The 18,418-nt window shown below is 46.5% G+C and overlaps 1 protein-coding gene across 2 annotated transcripts in view; it reads left to right on the top strand.

Moving 5' to 3' along the window:
• AMOTL1 (angiomotin like 1) overlaps positions 1 to 18,418 on the top strand; it is a 154,016-nt gene that overhangs the window by 46,961 nt on the left and 88,637 nt on the right. The window contains exon 1 of one of the 2 annotated variants that reach the window (XM_080816055.1): positions 12,902 to 13,009. The exons of the other annotated variant lie outside the window; for it this stretch is intronic. Coding sequence (XP_080672181.1) covers positions 12,961 to 13,009 — 49 coding nt within the window. The 5' untranslated portion in view covers positions 12,902 to 12,960. Of the gene's footprint in view, positions 1 to 12,901; positions 13,010 to 18,418 lie in introns of those variants that run through there. 2 annotated transcript variants of the gene reach the window in all.

An 18,418-nucleotide genomic window follows, 5' to 3' on the forward strand; every position in this document is an offset into this window, starting at 1 on the left:
TCCCACCTCTTGCTCTTGGTCTCCCTCCCCTGCCTCAGGCCTCATCTGTGCCTCTGTTTCTCTTTGTCTGCCTCCTCCCGCTTCCTGCTCTTGTTCCTGCTTCCCTTTTCCCATCTTAAGTTGGAATACGGACAGAAAAAGCAGTGCTTGCCTTCCTAGGGCCCTCTGCCAGAAAAGAGAACAGGTCAAATTATAAAAAAGGATAAAAAAAGACTGCTCTTTGGCAAAATGGGGGAAACAGATGTTCAGGGGTGGTTTTGCTGTCTCTAGCTGTGTGCTGGCTGCTGAAACGCTCTCCTTACAGGCTCGCTAGTCACGGACGTTCATCATCATGGCACACATGTGTGGTTATTTTAATGTCAAATGTGTATATATATTTATCTCTGCCTAATTCGCCTCTCCCCGTGACCTTTATACCCCCAAATCCAGAGTTGGCAAGATTACTGACCACCTGGTAGCAAGATTTATTTTCAAACTCAGAGGGTTTTTTTTTTTTTTTTTTTAATAACACTACCGGGAATAGCAGGCACTATAGCTGCTTTCAGGCCACTGCTTAACAGTAAATATTTTATGGAAACTTCAGGTTTTTAAGAGAATAGAGAAGGGAGCTGTGGGTGCAGAATCTGGTCTGTAATGAACCCTGCAGAAAGTTTGGGGCTGAAGGGGAGCTGAATGATGAGATCTAGTGCTGGGAGGTGTAGCCTGCCGGGACATTGGGGTCTCTGTCTGCCACAGGTTTGCCCCTCACTGACTGTTGACCAAAAACAAAAGTCCATTGCTGTAGCTTTCATGGTTGTACAGCCAGAGAACTTAAGGCTGTGTCCTTAACACAAAACATTTCCCTTTTGGCTTGAAAAGACATTTGCTGCCTCCCCTCCAAACTTAAAAAAGGGATTCCAGATTCTGAACATTTGCTATGGACTAGGGTATGGCAGGCAGTTTTCTGTCCTGTGCGACCCTCGTATGGGTTAAGCTCGTGTGACCCCCACTGCCTTCACCTCCAGTGGCTCCCCTTGTCATATAGGATCAAACCAGTTAGCGCATCTAAAGCACTTAGGACAATGCCTGACAAATAGCCAGCATTTAGTGAATGTTATCCATTTTCGCTGCCTCCTCCCTGCCCTCCACTTTCCTCATCATTTTTGCGTATGTCTTCCTTCCCTGAACTCCATCCCATTTCTCCTTTCCTAGTCTACTCATCTAGTGACACTGAAAGCAGAGAAAAGGGAAAAAGAATCAACCACAAAACTATAAAGCCAGAGCCACAACAAACTCAAAGAGTGCCTTTGAACAAATTGGACAAAAATCATCCCCTCCAGGTGGATGAAGAGCACAGATGGGGTTCTCAGTTTAGTGGGTAGAGTGCCTGCTAGATTTCAGCCTCCCACCTCTGCCTCGTTCACTCCCTCAGCCTGGCACTCTTGTGCAGTGAGCAGCCTACACAACTGATCATGGTAGCCCTGATCCCACACTCCCATTGTGACATTCTCATGGTATTTCTTTCCTTTTCTGGAAACTCTTTCAGTGTTGTGTACATACTAAAAAGACTAAATTCTGCTTTGATTAGTTATTTGAAAATAAGTTTCCCCTAAATTATTTACGTGATGGGGTTTATTTCCCCCAGGTTCTGATCTCCTGAATAAAAACTATGTTTAAAACTTGTAATACATATGCCAGTAGTTAACCAAAATTTATTTACTCCAGTTCAAATGGCAGTTTTAAATGCACCATAATAAAAAGAGCTGATATTTGTTGAGTGCTTTCCATGTATTAAGTATCTGGCTAAGAAATTTATGTCAGTCATCTTGAAACAATCCTGTGAGGCAGGTACTAGGATTTGCCTCACTTTACAGATGGGGAACTGAAGCTTGGACAAGTTAAATGACTTGCCAAGTCCCACCTGGTGGGTGGTAGAGCCAGGGCTTGAGCCCAGCTCTGGTCTTTACTGCTTGGGTTCTTAACCCACCATCCTGAATTCCGGAGTAAATTATGAGAATTCAGACTCCTGAGCCTCAGTGGCAGATTCTTGGCAGAACCGCGATTTGCAATCAGGTCTATCTGACTGTAAAAATATGGGCTGACCCGTTTACAATCCTGCATACCAACTTGTCGCACACTGCAGGCTAGGCTTGGGGGCAGCAGGGTGAAGGGACACAATCCTCTCCTCAAAGAAATGATGACCTTAGTCAGGGAGAAAGACCAATTAACAGAAAATTTAAAAAGTGGAGCTCTGGCTCCTCCTAGCTGTTGGGTACTTACTGATGGGGGACCTTGAGTGGGTTATCTAAATTCTCTAGACCTCAGTTTACTCATCTGTGATATGGGAATGCAAATACCTACTTCATAGGGTTATTGGGAGGGATCAAATAAGATAGTACATGCAAAGTAGCTGACATTCCACGTGTGGTTGTAATTATTATTACTATGGTAAGTGCAATCAGGGCAGAACACAAGGAGGGCCTGGGACCCCAGAGAAGAGACTCAATCATGGAGGTCAAGCGGAGGCCTGGCAGGCTTCCTGGAGGAGGTCCATTCTTCCCAGCATGACCTGTAAGAGAGCAAGGGTGCCAGGCATGAACGGCATCATGTCTGTCTTAGAATAGCTGTCACCTCCTCCTTTAGGGATCACATCATTGAGTGCTAAATAATGGAGAGCAGGTGAACGAAGCTGACTCTTCTCCCTCATTCTACCTGGGGTTGAGCATGGAAACTCTACAAAGTGGGAATGTGCCCCATTAACTCCTTCCTTAAATGCTGGGCCAGTCCTGATGGCTCACGGAGTCTGTCCTGCTCTCTAAAGGTCCTTACATTTGGCCCAGGGGAGTTCAGTGGGACAAAGCCTTTAACACCATGTTCATTTGAATTTCACTCCTGTTTCCCATTATTAGCATCATTGTTACGTTTTAGGACTATCAGCTCCTTGGTGCTGACATTCCACATTGTTTACCGAGGAATCTTGTAAGGTGGGTGTAGGGACATAACCCAGTGTGGGCAGGTATTTGTCAGAATTAGCAAACAAAAACAGAGGACACCCAGTTAAATTAATTTTAGATAAACGACAAATGATTTTTTGTAAGTGTATGCATGTTCTCTGCAATATTGGAGACATACTATACTAAAGAGATTTTGTTGCTTTTCTGAAATTCAAATGCAACTGGTGTCACGTGTTCTATTGGGCAGCCCTCAGTGTGGGAGCAGCGTCTGGGGACTTCCTGTTGTTTACACTGGATTTTAGTTCGCTCATTTAGGAGGCGTGATAAAACACAGCTCAGTTCCTATCACCAGGTATCCAGTCCATACGGGACTCCATTTAGGTGCTTCTGTCAATGAGACCTGATTGCTGATGTCTGTGTCCTTTTATCACCTCAATTAGAAAAGAAGGTGGGAGACTAAATCCGTCCAAGAGTAGGAATCCTAAACAACTTCAGGGATTTGACCCATGTTCCTTGTGTGTAACCTATCAACTCAGAGCAACTCCTTCTCCTGTGTAGGCCACATGGCTTCTGGAGTCTGCATATTTAGGCTTTCATTTTCTCTATTCTCTCTTATAACAGACGCTCAGGTCCGATCTTTTCTCTTTTGGAGAGTCAGAACATCTCCGTGTCCTCCTAGGAGTGGACACTCAGTGCCCTCCTTCTGTTAGGCATCAGCACTCAGCCTGTGCTAGAGCATCACCGGAGGGGAGATGTATGTGTTGGGGGGTCCCCCCGCCTGAGTAAGCCTGGTGTTGCTAAGCAGGGACCATTATTATAACAGTTTCTTTGTAGCAAGGGAGTGAAAACCCGACTTCCTGTTTCTTGTACCCAGTCGTCTGTGTTTTGTCTTCTAGAGCTTTCAACATTTTTTCTTACTGCGACCCAACATCAGGATACATTTTACATTGAGACATACACATACAAATTTTAACATAAATATAACTAAAACAGAAGGTGTATGGGATAGTAATTACCCTTATTAGATTGGCTGCATCTGGTATTTTCCATTATGTTCTCTTTTACTTATTTAAAATGCTCCTTAGCCTGTTGCATTGATTTCTACTAATGGGTTGCCAACTACCGTTTAAAAAACAATGCTCTAGAGTGTTATATGGCAAATAGAGAATGAGTCTGTTCTTCCTTTCTTTCTGAAAGCTACCAAAATATTTGAAGATAGCTATCAAATTGTATCTTAATCTTCTCCACACAATGAACCTTTCTTAACACGTTCTGCTTTCTTCATTCCATCCTGCTCCACATCTGCAGAGTGCTCTCTAGGTGAGGAAGATTTCCCTGTAACCTGCCTTCAAGAACTGAGCACATGGCCTCACATACAGCTTGACCAATACTGGGCATACTGGGATCATCAGACCCCCTTGATCTCAAACTCCCGTCCAAGTTACTGTCACTCCACCAATCCATACTCATTGGCAATGGTTTCTTAATATTTTAAATTTACCCAAAATATCAAATCCATTTTTCCCCTGTTTTGTCTGTAAGGGTATATGGGGATGTTTTTTCTTAATTGGGGAGTGAGGGGCTCAAATCACAATGCAGTTGCTCATATTTCCTGGATCTACCAATGAAATATTCCCAGACTGGAGAAATGTAAACAAAAAGAAACCGTGTATCTAGCACAGCAACAATTAAATCTCCTCTTACAATGACCATATTTTGAAAGAAAATGCATAACAGGGTAGTAATAATAGCTAATAATTACGGAGTGTTTGTTGCTTGCTAAGCACCACGCTAAGAGCCTCATACTTTACATGAAACTGACTCATGCATTTCTCACAACACCTTGAGGTGGATGCTACTTGTAATTACTACTTATTAAAGGAAGAAAAACTGAACTTTAATAAAGTCGGGTCGTATAACCAGTCATGTAACCAATAAGTGGCAGAGGGGAGGTTGGTGCCAGGCCCATCTGACTGCTCAGCCTGTGTTTTAGAATACTTGCAACTCAGTACTGAGTGCCACAGATGGAAAACGACCTCTGGTCTGTCACGTGTCTAGCTTCATAGATCTTGCTCCCTCCCATAAGGAAAGCGAAGAACTTAGTAACAAGTTCAACGGAGTCAATGGAGACCACCTAGATTCATCACTAATGGTACTAGGGGCAGGCCACGTGGTGCCTTCTAGTGGTGCGATGAGGCCTGGAATACGGAGAGGCATCTCTGCTGTCCAGGAGACCCGGGAGGAAGAGCTGCCTGCTTGGGAAGCAACACAGCTCCGCTCTGAACACAGGCTCGAATCCCGACTCTGTCACTTGTGTATTGCGTGATCTCTGGAAATTTGCCTAATCTCACCCTGCCTCTTTACCTCATGTGTAAAACACGGATGATCGCGCTAGCTGTGCAGGGCATTGGGTATGGATAAAATGAGATCATGCACGAAATCACCAGGCACAGAATAGACACCACTCTGTGCATGCTGGTTCAAGACAGAACACTGGGTTCTGTTCATTCTTCTACAGTAAGCAAGAGATCTGTTTCTTCATTTAGGCTGGGATTCTGAGTACTTGGAAATGTAGGTCCCCAAATGGCTTATACCAGAAGTTCTCAAAGTGTAGCCCATGGACCAGTGGCATCAGCCTATCTGGGAACTTGTTAGAAATGCAATTCTGGGGCCCCTCCCTGACCCCCTGAATCAGAATATCTGGGGGGGGTACACCCCTGACTGCTCTCTGTTTTAACAAACTGTTCAGGTGACTATGATGCAGGTAAATTTCAGAACAACTGCCCCACTGGTACTGAGATCTGGGGTTTTTCCTCATTGTCAGTGAAAGCCTCGGAGAGACGGCTTTCAGTTTGCTTCCATTTGGTCCTCTTGTTATTGTTTATCCCAAGTTGTTCATTTTCTGATGTTCCTTTTCTCTCTCCCACTTAATTTGAAATTCATCTTGTGTACACCTTACCTCATAAAGGTTGACTGGAAAGGGACCGTTTGCAGACACTGGGTAGAGGAGACTGGTAACATTCCTGTGGAACTCTTCCAGGGCCCATCCCTGCGGGCCCTCTCCTCCCTTTGTCTCCTTTAAGTTCTTCCCTCTCATTGAGCTCTTCTCTGCTTCAGAATCTTTGCACATGCTGTTTGCCCAGCTGGAACGCTCTCCCTTCTCCTGCACCATCTTGGAGATGCCCTCCCTTTCCAGCCCCCTTCTCCCTCCTTAGTCTCTGTTACTGTGCCCTGCTCCTGTTCATCACACATAGACCATTGTGTAATTATAGGTTTATTTATGTACATGTTAGCAAGACAGAGCCCATTCGAAGGCATTCACACTCCTGGCAGAGTGTGTGGCTTATTCGTCCATGTCACCAATAATATGTTTTGAAGGAACGATTGGATGAATAGGCCATTGCTGCTCTCCCGTCGCTCTGCCTTCTTTCAAACTCTGTTGTGCTTTTGGTGAATCCTTCCAGTCAGTCCTTCTGTTTTTGCTCTTACTTTTTTCAGTTATTTCTAATTATTCCCCCCTCTACCCTGAACTTTTCTGAAGACTTGTTTTGCTTAGCGTGGTACTGGCTTTATCACTGACACACAATAAATACTTCTGCGTTTCTGGATGGACAACTTATCAGTTAAGATGTAAATCTGAACTCTTCCCCCCACTCAGACTTCATGCTGTAACATAATTTCTTTTCTCCTGAACTGAGCCATCGGGAGTGGTTGGAGCCATTAAGAATGGTGAGAGTTTCCCCACTTCTCTGTCTTTGGCATTTAAAGTATAAGACATGTCATCTTTAGTGCATATTCCAGAAAGAACCAGAACTCCTGTACAGGTTGTAGAGGGGCCTTCCTTCTTGCTGTTGTTGTAGCTAAGAACAGAAAGGACATGTTTTCGGAATAAAACACCCAAACGTCCTTTTCAGAATGGCGGCAACAAGGGCTCTTAAGTACGAACATTCTTTTTTTTTTTTTTTTAAGATTTTATTTATTTACTTGACAGATGGAGATCACAAGTAGGCAGAGAGAGAGAGAGGAGGAATCAGGCTCCCCGCTGAGCAGAGAGCCCGATGCGGGGCTCGATCCCAGAACCCTGGTCATGACCTGAGCCAAAGGCAGAGGCTCAACCCACCGAGCCACCCAGGCGCCCCAAGTACGAACATTCTGATCTGAGCTATTGCCAGTTACTGTGACAATCCTTGCTTTTCATAGTGATTTTGTGTTGCCGTTGTTTTAGAAACTCATTATGACTCCAGCTTAGGGAAACCCAAATGTGTCTACATCATCCTTGGAAATAGAGAAAAACATAATTAGGTTTTTGTGTTTTTTTTTCATGAAAAGAGCAAAAGGAAGAAATAACCTTATCATGATATGCTGCAGGATGACCCAAACTGAGGCTTCCTCCTGCTAGTCTGCAGCTGGAGCCACCCAACAACTCAACAGAATGATCAATATGGTCAGAAGCTTCAGAGCCTGTAAACGGGCACCATTAATTATAACCTAGTGGTTCTCAGCGGGTGGCAATCTTACCCCATAAGAGACATTTGGCAATATCTGGAGACATTATTAGTTGCCCCCACTTGGGGTGAGGTTCCTCCTGGCATCTACTGGGTGCTGCTAAAGACTCCCTCCAGTGCCCAGGACAGTCCCTCACAAGGGACACACTCAGTCCAAAATGTTAGTAGTGCTGCTACTAAGAGAGCTTGAGAAACGAGTCAACCAAAAAGTATGAGCTATGAGCTTTCAATACTCCCAAGATTTCTAGAGTAAGAGTAGCAATTAATAATTGAAATGATCATTATTTATTAAATACCTGCTACTTGCCAGCCTCTTTGTAAAGAATTCCTAGCTATTGAGTCAGGATCTGACCCCAGGTATGTTCCGGGACATTGTCGGTACTCTCCCTCCTTAGCATTTGTGTGTGTGTGCCTTCTCCCTGGACGTGATCGTGTCTACCCTCTGCTGGTTGTGTTTTCTATAAATCAAACTAGGTGTTGAGGGTGTACTAGGTAACACACTCACAGGAAAAAGCCACAGGCAAGAAGAGACTGGTGTGTCGCTATGGGTGGTGAAATTAAAAACCTCCAGACAAACAGGCCTGAGATCTATAACTTAATAGACGAGCCTAACGCCTGTGTAGGATGGTAGCACAGAGCCTGGCCCTTAGTAGGTACTTAGTAGATATTTGTTGGGAAATTTTTTCATAATCAACAGAGTCCTTGGTAAGCTTCAAATGGAGGAGGGTTTCCAAATGCCCTACCTACTCTGTTATATGACAGTGAGTTCCTCCTAAAAGCAGCACCTGGTATTTCCAGAAGTTCAGAGGTGCCATACCTTGTGTATTTCCACTTGCCCTTGACGTCTTCCTCTTCTTTGTTTTTTACTGTTCCATTCTTAGTCTGTCTGGCCCAGCAAAGGCTTATCCCTTGCTCCTCCCTCTCTGCACACAATATCCCCTGCCGCCCCCCCCCCCCCCCCCATCTCCTGGAGGCCCTCCCAGTATTCCCTGAATTTCGCTCCTGTCAACAACTTGCAAGATGGAGGCAGGTCATGTGTCAGAGGATTTTGTCTTTGGAAACAAGCAGGAAAAAATCACAACCATTGTCCCTGTAAAACAGAGAACTGAAAGAAAAGCTCAGGAAAAACCATCTTGCCGGGCAGTAATATGGCAATGATCATACCTGTGGCGGGCATGATCATTGTATGCTTACAAGAAGCAGAAGGGGCTCAAAGGCAGTGCTGAGAAGCAGGACAGCATGTGCTTTCCTTTCCTGTGTCCATGTCTCTTTGCTGGTAGTCTCCTGCTTCTCTCAGCCCTCGGATTTCTTGGAACCTCTTAGTTGCCTTCTTCAGAGTATCAGTCACTCCATTGTGCTCCTATAATGCTTTATTTTTAGCTTTTAGTATGCCACCCATCATCCTTGACCTTTATCATACTAAGCTCTGATGTAGTGAATGCTTCTGAAGGAGAATCACTAGAGCACCGTGACCCCAAGGAGCCAGTCAGAGACTGTAGCTCGTGCCCCTCAGATTGCAGTGTGCCAGGAGTCAGAACGGATTCTAGGATGATACCTTTGGAGATCCTGAATCTCTAGAATTTGGAGATGGGGACATCAGACATTGAACCTCGTACATTTCCGGTTTATAAATCACACTTTGGGAAGCATTACAGAACTTGAGCTTAAAAAAATCTTACGTGTTCTGGAAGCAAAACAAGCGTTTTGATAAGGACAGCCTGGCGCTACATCCAGTCACTGGTTTGTTCACTCAGCAGGCATTGACTGGCGACTCCCAAATGGAGTGGGATCCGTTTTAGGTGATGCTGGCAGGAACTGTCCCTGGTGTGGTCATGACCTTTTTGCCATCTGTTGTTTCCCTCCTGGCAAGTTCAGGCCCATTCTTAGGGCCCATCCTAGTCCATGCAGTAGTTGACAAGGACTTTAAGGGGTGTGTTTGGAGGGTGCAGAGAAGAAGAGTGAGGGGAAAGGAGGTTTGCTTTTTTTTTTTTTTTTTAGATTTTATTTATTTATTTGACAGAGAGAGAGATCACAAGTAGGCAGAGAGGCAGGCAGAGAGAGAGGGGGAAGCAGGCTCCCTGCTGAGCAGAGAGCCCAATGTGGGACTCGATCCCATGACCCCGGGATCATGACCTGAGCTGAAGGCAGAGGCTTCAACCCACTGAGCCACCCAGGCACCCCAGGAGGTTTGCATTTTAATAGAGAATTTCAATTCCTTGGTGTTTCAAATCACTGGAGGAGAAGAGAAGGGTTTCTTTTACTGGATTTCTATTGTGTGTCTAGCACTTGATACATAGTATCTAACCCTCACAATAAGCCAATGAGGTAAGTGAAGTTATTCCCATTTTCCAGAGGAGGAGGCTGAGGCTCATGTTATGTTACTCTTCATAGCTGGAAATAGGTGGACCCAGCACTAGAACTCAGGACTGACTCTAAAGACCATGTGCATTCTCCTCCCCCTGGATGCCTCTGTCATCTGGTCTGGAGCATCCTAGTACGTGCCCTGTTTGGAGTTAAAGACTGTTCTTTGCGTTGTCCCGAAGAGGGCTGGAATTGTTCCATCACCTTCTTGTCTTTCCTGGGAGTGAGTAAAAGACAACCGCGTCACTTTAGAAAGAATGCTGACCTTTAGAGTGAGTATCTAGACCCAAAGACAACATAGATGCTGTCTGGTGAGCTACCTTACCGCTAGTAAAGCAGAGTTCAGGTTCGGTTGTCCACACACTTTGTTTCTGTTTAGCCCTAGCCACATGTTGCAGTCTACAACCAAATACACTGTAAGACGGTATTAATGACCCGCTGCTGGTCAAATCTGAAGCCTTTTTCTCAGGCTTTAGTTCTTGAACAATAGATTCCCAGCTATATATTTTTTCAGATATAGTTGATGTGGAAGATTATTTGTTTTCTATATTTGCTGTGGTGATTGTTAATAGTTGAGGAAACTCAAGTGCATGGAGGGGAAAGATTGACCTGCCATGTATTTGGCCCTTGTGTTATTCCTTGGTATCCAATTTGAAGACCTCAGGCTAGGTCCACCTGCTGCAGTCAGCTGACTGTGGGGCCCACAAGCAGTGCCCACCACTTCATGGGAAGTCTGGGAATCCCGAGCCCTTGCTAGAGGGACCCTCTCACAACTTCCTCTGGCTTCCGTGACTTTAAACCTTCCCACTCTTCTCCTTCTGCAGTCTGCCCTCTTCTTCATCCTCCTCTCCCTATTTATTATTTTTGTTGTCCTGGGCATCCTCCAAGTAAATCAATATTCATAGCTTCATTTACATTTTTCTCTACATCTCTGTTCTCTGCTTCTTACCCAGGTTCTTGTTCCTTCTTTCCTCTTGCCCAGAGGACAGTGAAGTCTTTCAAGATCTTTCTCAAACCAGTCCTTCCTCTTCACTCAGCTTCTCCCAGCCTTGGTCCAATGACCCATCCTTCCAGGAATGGTCCATTCTTCCTATGGCCCAGGCTCAAAACTGGCTTAACTTGATTACCTTTTTCTTCCTCCTATCTAACTCACTGGGAAAAGTAAAATTCTTGCCTCAAGATTTGGTATCTTCACTGTACTTGGTATCTTCAAAGATTTGGTATCTGGATGGTATCTCGCTCTTCCTTTCCCATCCCTTTTGCCTGGACCTCACATGTCATTGCTTCCTGGGACTGTTTCCCAGATCAGCTCCCTATTTCACAGGGCTATTGAAGGGTTGATTGAAATAATAATAACAAATGTACGTTTGACACTTATATGCACTATGCTAAGTATTTTATTTGTTACTTCATTCCAACCTTAACAACCTCTACTCCATGGCTATTTCCATCACCTTGCAAATGAAATGAAACTGAAGTCTGGTGACTTGCCCAAGGTCACACAGTGAGTGGGCTGTCACTCAACCTATACCTGTTTTGTTGCAGTGGATGCTTGTAACTATTAACTTTTTGCCTCCTAGGATATAGTGTGTTATCTAATGGGGGCAGTTAATAAATGTTAGTTTCCTTCCTTCTTTCCCTCCTTTTTCTATCCATTGTCTTTTCCCCACTCTAGACTCATTTCCTACAAATGCTACTTACCCTTCAAGCCTCCCCTTTTCTCTGCATTTTCCAGGCATCACCAGCGCTTTCCTGTTTTCTGGTTGCATATCTTGTCTGCTTAAATAAACCCTAGCAAGGCTGGTGAGCTGCTGCGGCTTTTGTTTCTTTGATGAGCTATCAAGGCCTAGCACAGCTGACTTTAAATGGAGTAGGTATTTGATACATGATTGCTGCGTTACTGCATTTGGGTTTTATCTTGAGAGCGGACTCACTGAGCCATCAGATGAATCAGAAGAACAGACTGGAATCAGGATACACAGTCCACCAGAATTGAGCATAAGGGTACAAGCACTGGCAGGCTAATTGGGTAATTGCTACAGTCCAGGCGGGAATCCCAGAAGAAATCCTGGTCTAGTGAGAAGAGAGGAGAGGAGCACAAGAGAAGAGGTGTGGTGTACACAGACTGTCCTTTTAACATCTTCCGCAGCAACTATTCTACTCCCTGGTCTCTCAACCTGGCGGCAGCAGAGCAGGTCTCTAACAGCTAGGGAGGAGGGCTATGCTTGCCTTGTTCCAGGTCCCCAGATCAAGGCTCCAGAGGTATGCCCAGTATAATTGAGTATAATGGGATGGGTAGTAGCGTTTCTTAATAACAGCCTGATTTAAGAGGTGGGGCAGAATCGGCAACGTTTTTCCAGAGTCACTTTCTGTGTTTCCACCAGGGCAGGTAACAGCCCGTGGGTTTGTGACCACAGGACGTACAGTTCTGCCAACCTTTAATATCTAAGGCTAGAAGATCTGTTTTGGCCCTTCTGCTTGACAACAGAGTCGAATTTAGCAGCTCGGCACCCAATCCCAGTGTGTGAACTAGGGCCTGAGGAATGCAAAGAGAAGCCTGACCGCTTTTCACCTGGAAATTCCACTTAAGAAAAAATCCTAAACATACCCTAATAGGGACACTGACGGCAGACCGGGAAACTGATTTCTGCTGGGAAGGGAGAGACTCGGAGTGAGAACTGTTGAGTCCGACATTAATTAAGCCGCGGCAGGGAACAAAACGGCGGAGGCTGTCGCCCTCCTAAACTCTCGGGGAGACACGTCAGCTTGAGCTCCGGGCAATTTCAGCAGGCGAGGTCCCGGCCCGGGAGGGGAGGCGGGCGGCGGCAGGCGGGCTCTAGGGCCCAGCGGCCGGGCGCCGCGGCGGGGGTGGAGTGTAGGGTTACCGTGACGAGCCCGACGACCCTCCCCGGCGCGAGCGCGGGGAGCGGGGAGCCGGGAGCGGGGAGCGCGGGCGGCGGCGGAGCGCGCGGGACGCTCTAGGACCCAGCGGCGGCGGGCGGCTTCGCGGCTGGAGGTGAAGCCCTGGCATTTCTCTCCTTCCTGTGTGAATGGGGCTGACTGTCGGGCGCCGCTTCCCCGCGCTGCCCCACGCCATGCCCAGCACGCTGCCCGGCGGCCGCCTCCCCCAGCCGCACCACTGAGCCAGCCATGGTCGCCTCATGTGGAGGGCAAAGTTGCGCCGGGAAACTTGTGAGTCTGCGGTGAAAGGTAACCAGTCCCCGCGCAGGGTGCGGGGAGGGCGCCTCCAAGGCTCCCACGCGGGGGACCCAGCCGACCGGTGCTCCCTCACCCCCTTGCTGCTCCCGGCACGGGGCTCCTCCTCGGGGGACCCGGAGCGGAGATCGGCCAGGCTCCCCAGCGGCTTGGGCAGCCGATTCGGCGCGGGTGGCCGGGAATGTCAGCCACCGCAATCTTGCTCTCCCTTACCCAGACTGGTTTAAAAAGAAGAAGAAGCGGAACTCTGTTCCCGCGCCGCGCTGCAGGCCTCCGGTGCGGCGGGTCGGATCGCCGCGCCGCCCCGCGCCCCATCCGAGCCTGGAAGTTGTGTGGGCCCGCTGGGCCCGGGTCCCGAGGTGCGGGCGCGCCCCCGACGCGGGGCTGGCCTTTCCGGAGGGGGCTGCCATATGCCTGCACTTTCCGGGACGCGCCCGCGCGCGGGTCTCCCGGCGGCCGAGGGAAGGGGCGGAAGCGGGGCGCCGGTGGCCGCTGCCCTCCGCGCGAGACAAAGGCGCGCACACGGGCCCGCCCGACGGGATGCGGCGCCCCGGCCAGACCCTTCCTGCCCCGCGGGGAAGTCTCGGCTCTGGCGGGTGGGGGCGGCCAGGGGGTCGCGCTCCAGACCCGGGGGCTCGGATCGCGTTCGCTGCTGCTCCTTTGTTCTCCCCGGAAAAGTTTCTTAGAAACTGGGGAGTTAGACTTAGCTCTCCCTCGCTGTTAGTGCCTTTAAAAGAATCTGGTTTCAAGGGGGAAAAATTAAGCTTTCCAAGTGGAACTGGTTTTTCTTGGAATGTGACATTTGTGGCAGGAGGGAGATTGGCACGTCGGCCCATGTCAGCCCTGTGGAGCCGGGGGCCCTGCGCCGGGGCAGGGGCCGAACGTGCCCCGTAGGCTGCAGGGCTGGAGCAAGAGGCGGTGGAACCCACGACGCCGCGCGCGCACCCACCTCGAGGGCCTCTGCCTTCTGCTCTGAGCTCGCCACGACGTTTCCAAATTTTCCCCATTAGGAGGCCAGGCTGGGAATCCCGGCTCCCTACCCGCAGCTCCCGCGCCGCGCCACGCCCTACTCTGTAGTGGCCTGATTGGTGGCTGGGAAGACTTTCCCTTTTCATTTTTGTTTGAGGGTTTTGCCATTTGGGCTTGGGTATTGGGGTCCTGTCTTCAAATGGCAGTGCTTTGGAAAATGCTCGGCTACCGTATGGATCACCTGGACAGGGGGCTTCGGTAGAGGGGCGCCCTGTTCCTGTGGCTTTCGCGGTTGGGACTGAATGTTTTATGCCCTTGGTCTCTCAACTGCTTTGCTCTGTCCCGATCAAGTGCCGACATGGTTGTCCATTTCCTTTTTTCAGGGCATATTATGAGAATCGAGTTTTTGTACTGCTTATAAAGTCGTTGGTTGGTAGCGGACGTAGGAGGTCACGAGAGCCAATTATGATCTCTAAAGATGCTTTGGACTACCCCAGACAGCGTTACTTGCCATGAGCGAGTAAATAGAGGGATATTAATAGCTGCTATCCCAAAAAACTTCCTTCCTTTTCGGGAAGTGAAAAGTCATGGCTTGAGATGTTGAACAATTACTGCTCTCTGCAGGGCCTGTGGGTCCCTGCCAAACTGACTTAGTATTTCCCCTGGCTGCCGACCACTCCTGGCAGCCCACCGCTGCTGGACCCCAATAGCTCCCGGTAGATGGCAGACCTAGGGCAGGGATTAAGGGGGTTCCCTAGATTGCAAGTTCTTGAAGAATCTAGACCAATTTGACATTTATTTCCCAGGTCAGTGTTCTGAGCATGTTCGTGCATCTACCATGAACATCTTTATGGGAATTGTGTGGGAACACTAGTTGAATACACTTTGAACTGTTTTGGCCGAGGAGTAAAGTGTTGGAAACCACTGATTTGACCAGAATGAAAAGGAGGAAGACATAGAGTAGAAGTTTTAGAGATGCCTCTAGTCTCCCTGGTGGGTTCTGGGAGATATTTAGTTTTAGGATGGGTATAGTTTGACTTTTGTGAGATACATTTCTCAGGATAAATAAGGAAACCCAAACTCTGCAAATGGATAGGAGGGAGAGAAGGTGCCACGGTTTTAATTCATCCTCCCTCTTCTTTTTAAAATGCATAGAAGTCTTGGTCTTTTAGGTTCTGTGCTGTTGGTGGAAGGTGAAGAATACTAATGTACGGAAGGGCATGTGGAGATCAAAGCATTCAAAAATACATCTTTTCATGGAAGCAAATGGAGGACTTTCAGTTTAAATGAGATTTCAAAGGGCTGTCGTTGAGAAAAGCACATGAATGTAGAAATGTGAGTAATTTTATGGGAAGGCACTCTGCTGATGAGACTTGAGAGTGTCTGCCCTTGGCCAGTGAGTCTGGAGGCTTGGTAGAGATGTGGGTTTTTTTGTTTTGTTTTGTTTTGAAGTCTGCCCCTATGGAGAAGAGCGGACCCAGGGCCTGGGGGAAAGATGGCTGAACTAACCGAAATTAGAAGGCAGCCTGGCTGGTGAGAGTTGCAGAGAGAAGTGCAGCCCCTAGGTCCCAGGGCTGTTTTTCTTCATAGTAATTTGTGAAACTACTTTGAAAATGATTAAGTACTGTATAACACAAGGCTTTTTAAAAAATAATAATTAATGACTTCTGAAACAAGGGAATTGCTAGTGAAAACTGTAAAAATCTGAAAGATTTTCCAGGCCTGTACAATAAAAGGAAATAACTTTGTAAGACCCTTTAGTAGTTCTGATATGCAAAATTCTCCCAGAGTAGCATCCCGCGCGCACCCCCCCCTCCTGTGGCTATCTGCATTTCAAATGCATATGGAAGTAGCTCAGGTCAGGAAATCTCTAGCGTTTTAAATAATTTTTCTCCTCCTATTTTTTCATTAATTTTCGTAGGCTCTTGTGTCCCAGAATTCACTGGGCAATGGAATACTTGAAAAGCAAGGGGTAAGTTGGAGGTCAACTCAGAGGACATATTTGATTATAAGGTTTGTTGGAAACAGTCTGAGGTTGTTGAGGTTTCTGTTTGTTTGCTTAGCGATTTTTAAAAAAAAAAATTTATTTTGTTGGTTTGACTTTGTTTTGTTTTGGAAGAAAGGCATCATTTAAAGCTTGGCCATTGTGGGTGGGTCCGTACACTACTTTTGTTGAAGGAAGCCACGCCTGGGCTTGTGTGTGGCTCCTTGCCTGTTCTCTAAATTGTGAAGCCCTTGGCCTCTGTTCTTGTGTAACAGGGTCTATTCATTCCAGACACTTAGGATAGGACTCCTGGATTCCCAAAGGGGTTCACATATCAGGACTTTTTTTTTTCTCTTTCATTTTATGAGGGGGATGGGGAAGTAGCTGCAAGATGTTAGGAAATGTATTCCTGTTAAGACTCTGGAAAATTGGATTTAACTTAAAAAAAAAAATGAAATCACATAGACCTACTATGTGCCTTTAAATCTCTGGGATCTCACTGACCAGTAATGCAGCTGTATATACCTCTTTCTCGTTATTTTTGTTTTAAGTAAAAGGCCTGTAGTTCCCTTTTTAAAAAACTTTTTATTTTGGAATGATTACAGCTTTAAGAGAAGTTGCAAAAATAGTAGAGAGGTCCTGTGTACTCTTCACCCATTTTCCCCCATTGGTAACATCTTACATAACCAAAGTACAATAGAACCAGGAAACCGACATCGGTACATGTCAGATTTCACTGGTTCTCCAGGCACGCATCTGTGTTTGTGTATATGTACTTCTTTGCATTTTTTCCGCACTGGTGGATTCCGGTAACCACCATCACAGTCAAGCTATAGAACTATTCCATCAGCTCAAGGATGACCCTTATGCCACCCTTCACAGTCACGTCTACTCTCCCCTCCCGGCACCTAGCTGTAAACCCTAGTAACAACTAAATCTCTTCTCCCTCTCTGTCATTTTGAGAATGTTACAGAAATGAAATCATGTGGTATGTGACCTTTTCAGATTCGCTTTTTCACTCAGCATGATACCCATGAGATCCATCCAGGCTGTCACATTATCAACAGTCTGTTCTTTTTTATCGCTGAGTAGTAGTCCATGGTATGGATATACCACAGCTTGTTTAACCATTCACCTCCTGAAGAACACTTGGGGGTTTCCAGTTTTGGGCTCTTACAATTAAAGTTGTTGGGACCATTTGTGCACGGGGTTTTGCATAGACGTGTTTTCACTTCTCCAGGATAAATGCCCGGGAGTGTTGTTGCTGGATTTTGAGTGGTAGTTGTATGCTCTTTTTTTTAAAGAAATTGCCAAGCTGTGTTCTGGAGTGGCTGTACAATTTTACATTCCCACCAGGCATGTAGGAGCGATCTGGTTTTTCTCTGCATCCTTACCTGCATTTGTTTATTATTTTAGCTGTCCCAATAGGTGTTCTAGTCTCAGCCTGGTTTTAATTTGCATACCCTAATGGCTGATGATGTGGAGCATCTTTTCATGTTTGCCATCTGTATGTCCCCTTTGGGGAAATGTCTACTTGTGTCCTGCTCATGTTCTAACTGGACTGGGTTTTTTATTACTCTTAACTCTCAGAGTTCTTATATTCTAAATATGTGTCCTTTGTCAGATATATGTCTTGCATATATTTTTTTCCAGTATGTAGTTTGCCTTTTTATCTTTTTAACTGGATCGTTTGCAGCACAAAGGTTTTTAATTTTGATGAGATCTAGTTTATTGGTCCCCCCTGCCGCCCTTTATGCATTGGGCTTTTGGTATCATGTCTAAGAATGCTTTGGCCTAGGCTTACGTCCCCAAAATTGTCTCCGATGTTTTCTTTTAAAGTTTCATAGTTTTACATTTTTAAAAAGATTTTATTTATTTATTTGCCCAGAGAGAGAGAGAAAGAGAGAGAACACAAGTGGGGGAGGGGCAGGCAAATGGAGAAGCAGGCTCCCCGCTGAGCAGGGAACCCAATGCAGGACTTGATCCCCTGGGATCATGACCTGAGCCGAAGGCTGATGCTTAACCAACTGAGCCACCCAGGTGTCCCAGTTTTACATTTTTTTTTTTTTTAAGATTTATTTATTTACTTTAGAGAGAGAGTGTGTGTGGCTGGGAGGGGCAGAAGGAGTGGAAACTTAAGCAGTCTCTGTGCTGAGCGAGGAACCTAACGTGGGGCTCTTTCTCATGACCCTGAGATCATGACCTGACTTGAAACCAAGAGTGCTCAACCGAGTGCACCTCCCCAGGCGCCCCCATAGTTTTAATTTTGTGTTCAAATTGTAGTTCATTTTTGCCCTCTTTTAAGAATTTGTATGTCTGGCTACCAGTCTTAATAAGCATCTCTTAGGTGTTGATCATGTTTTTAGTGCTCTTGAAGCACACAGCTGACTCGGGCATGTTCCCACTCTCAAGAACTCACCCCTTAGTGGGGTCGTGGTGTGGACATTTCT

Source organism: Martes martes (genome assembly GCF_963455335.1).
Source record: "Martes martes genome assembly, chromosome: 10".
NCBI lineage: Eukaryota > Metazoa > Chordata > Mammalia > Carnivora > Mustelidae > Martes > Martes martes.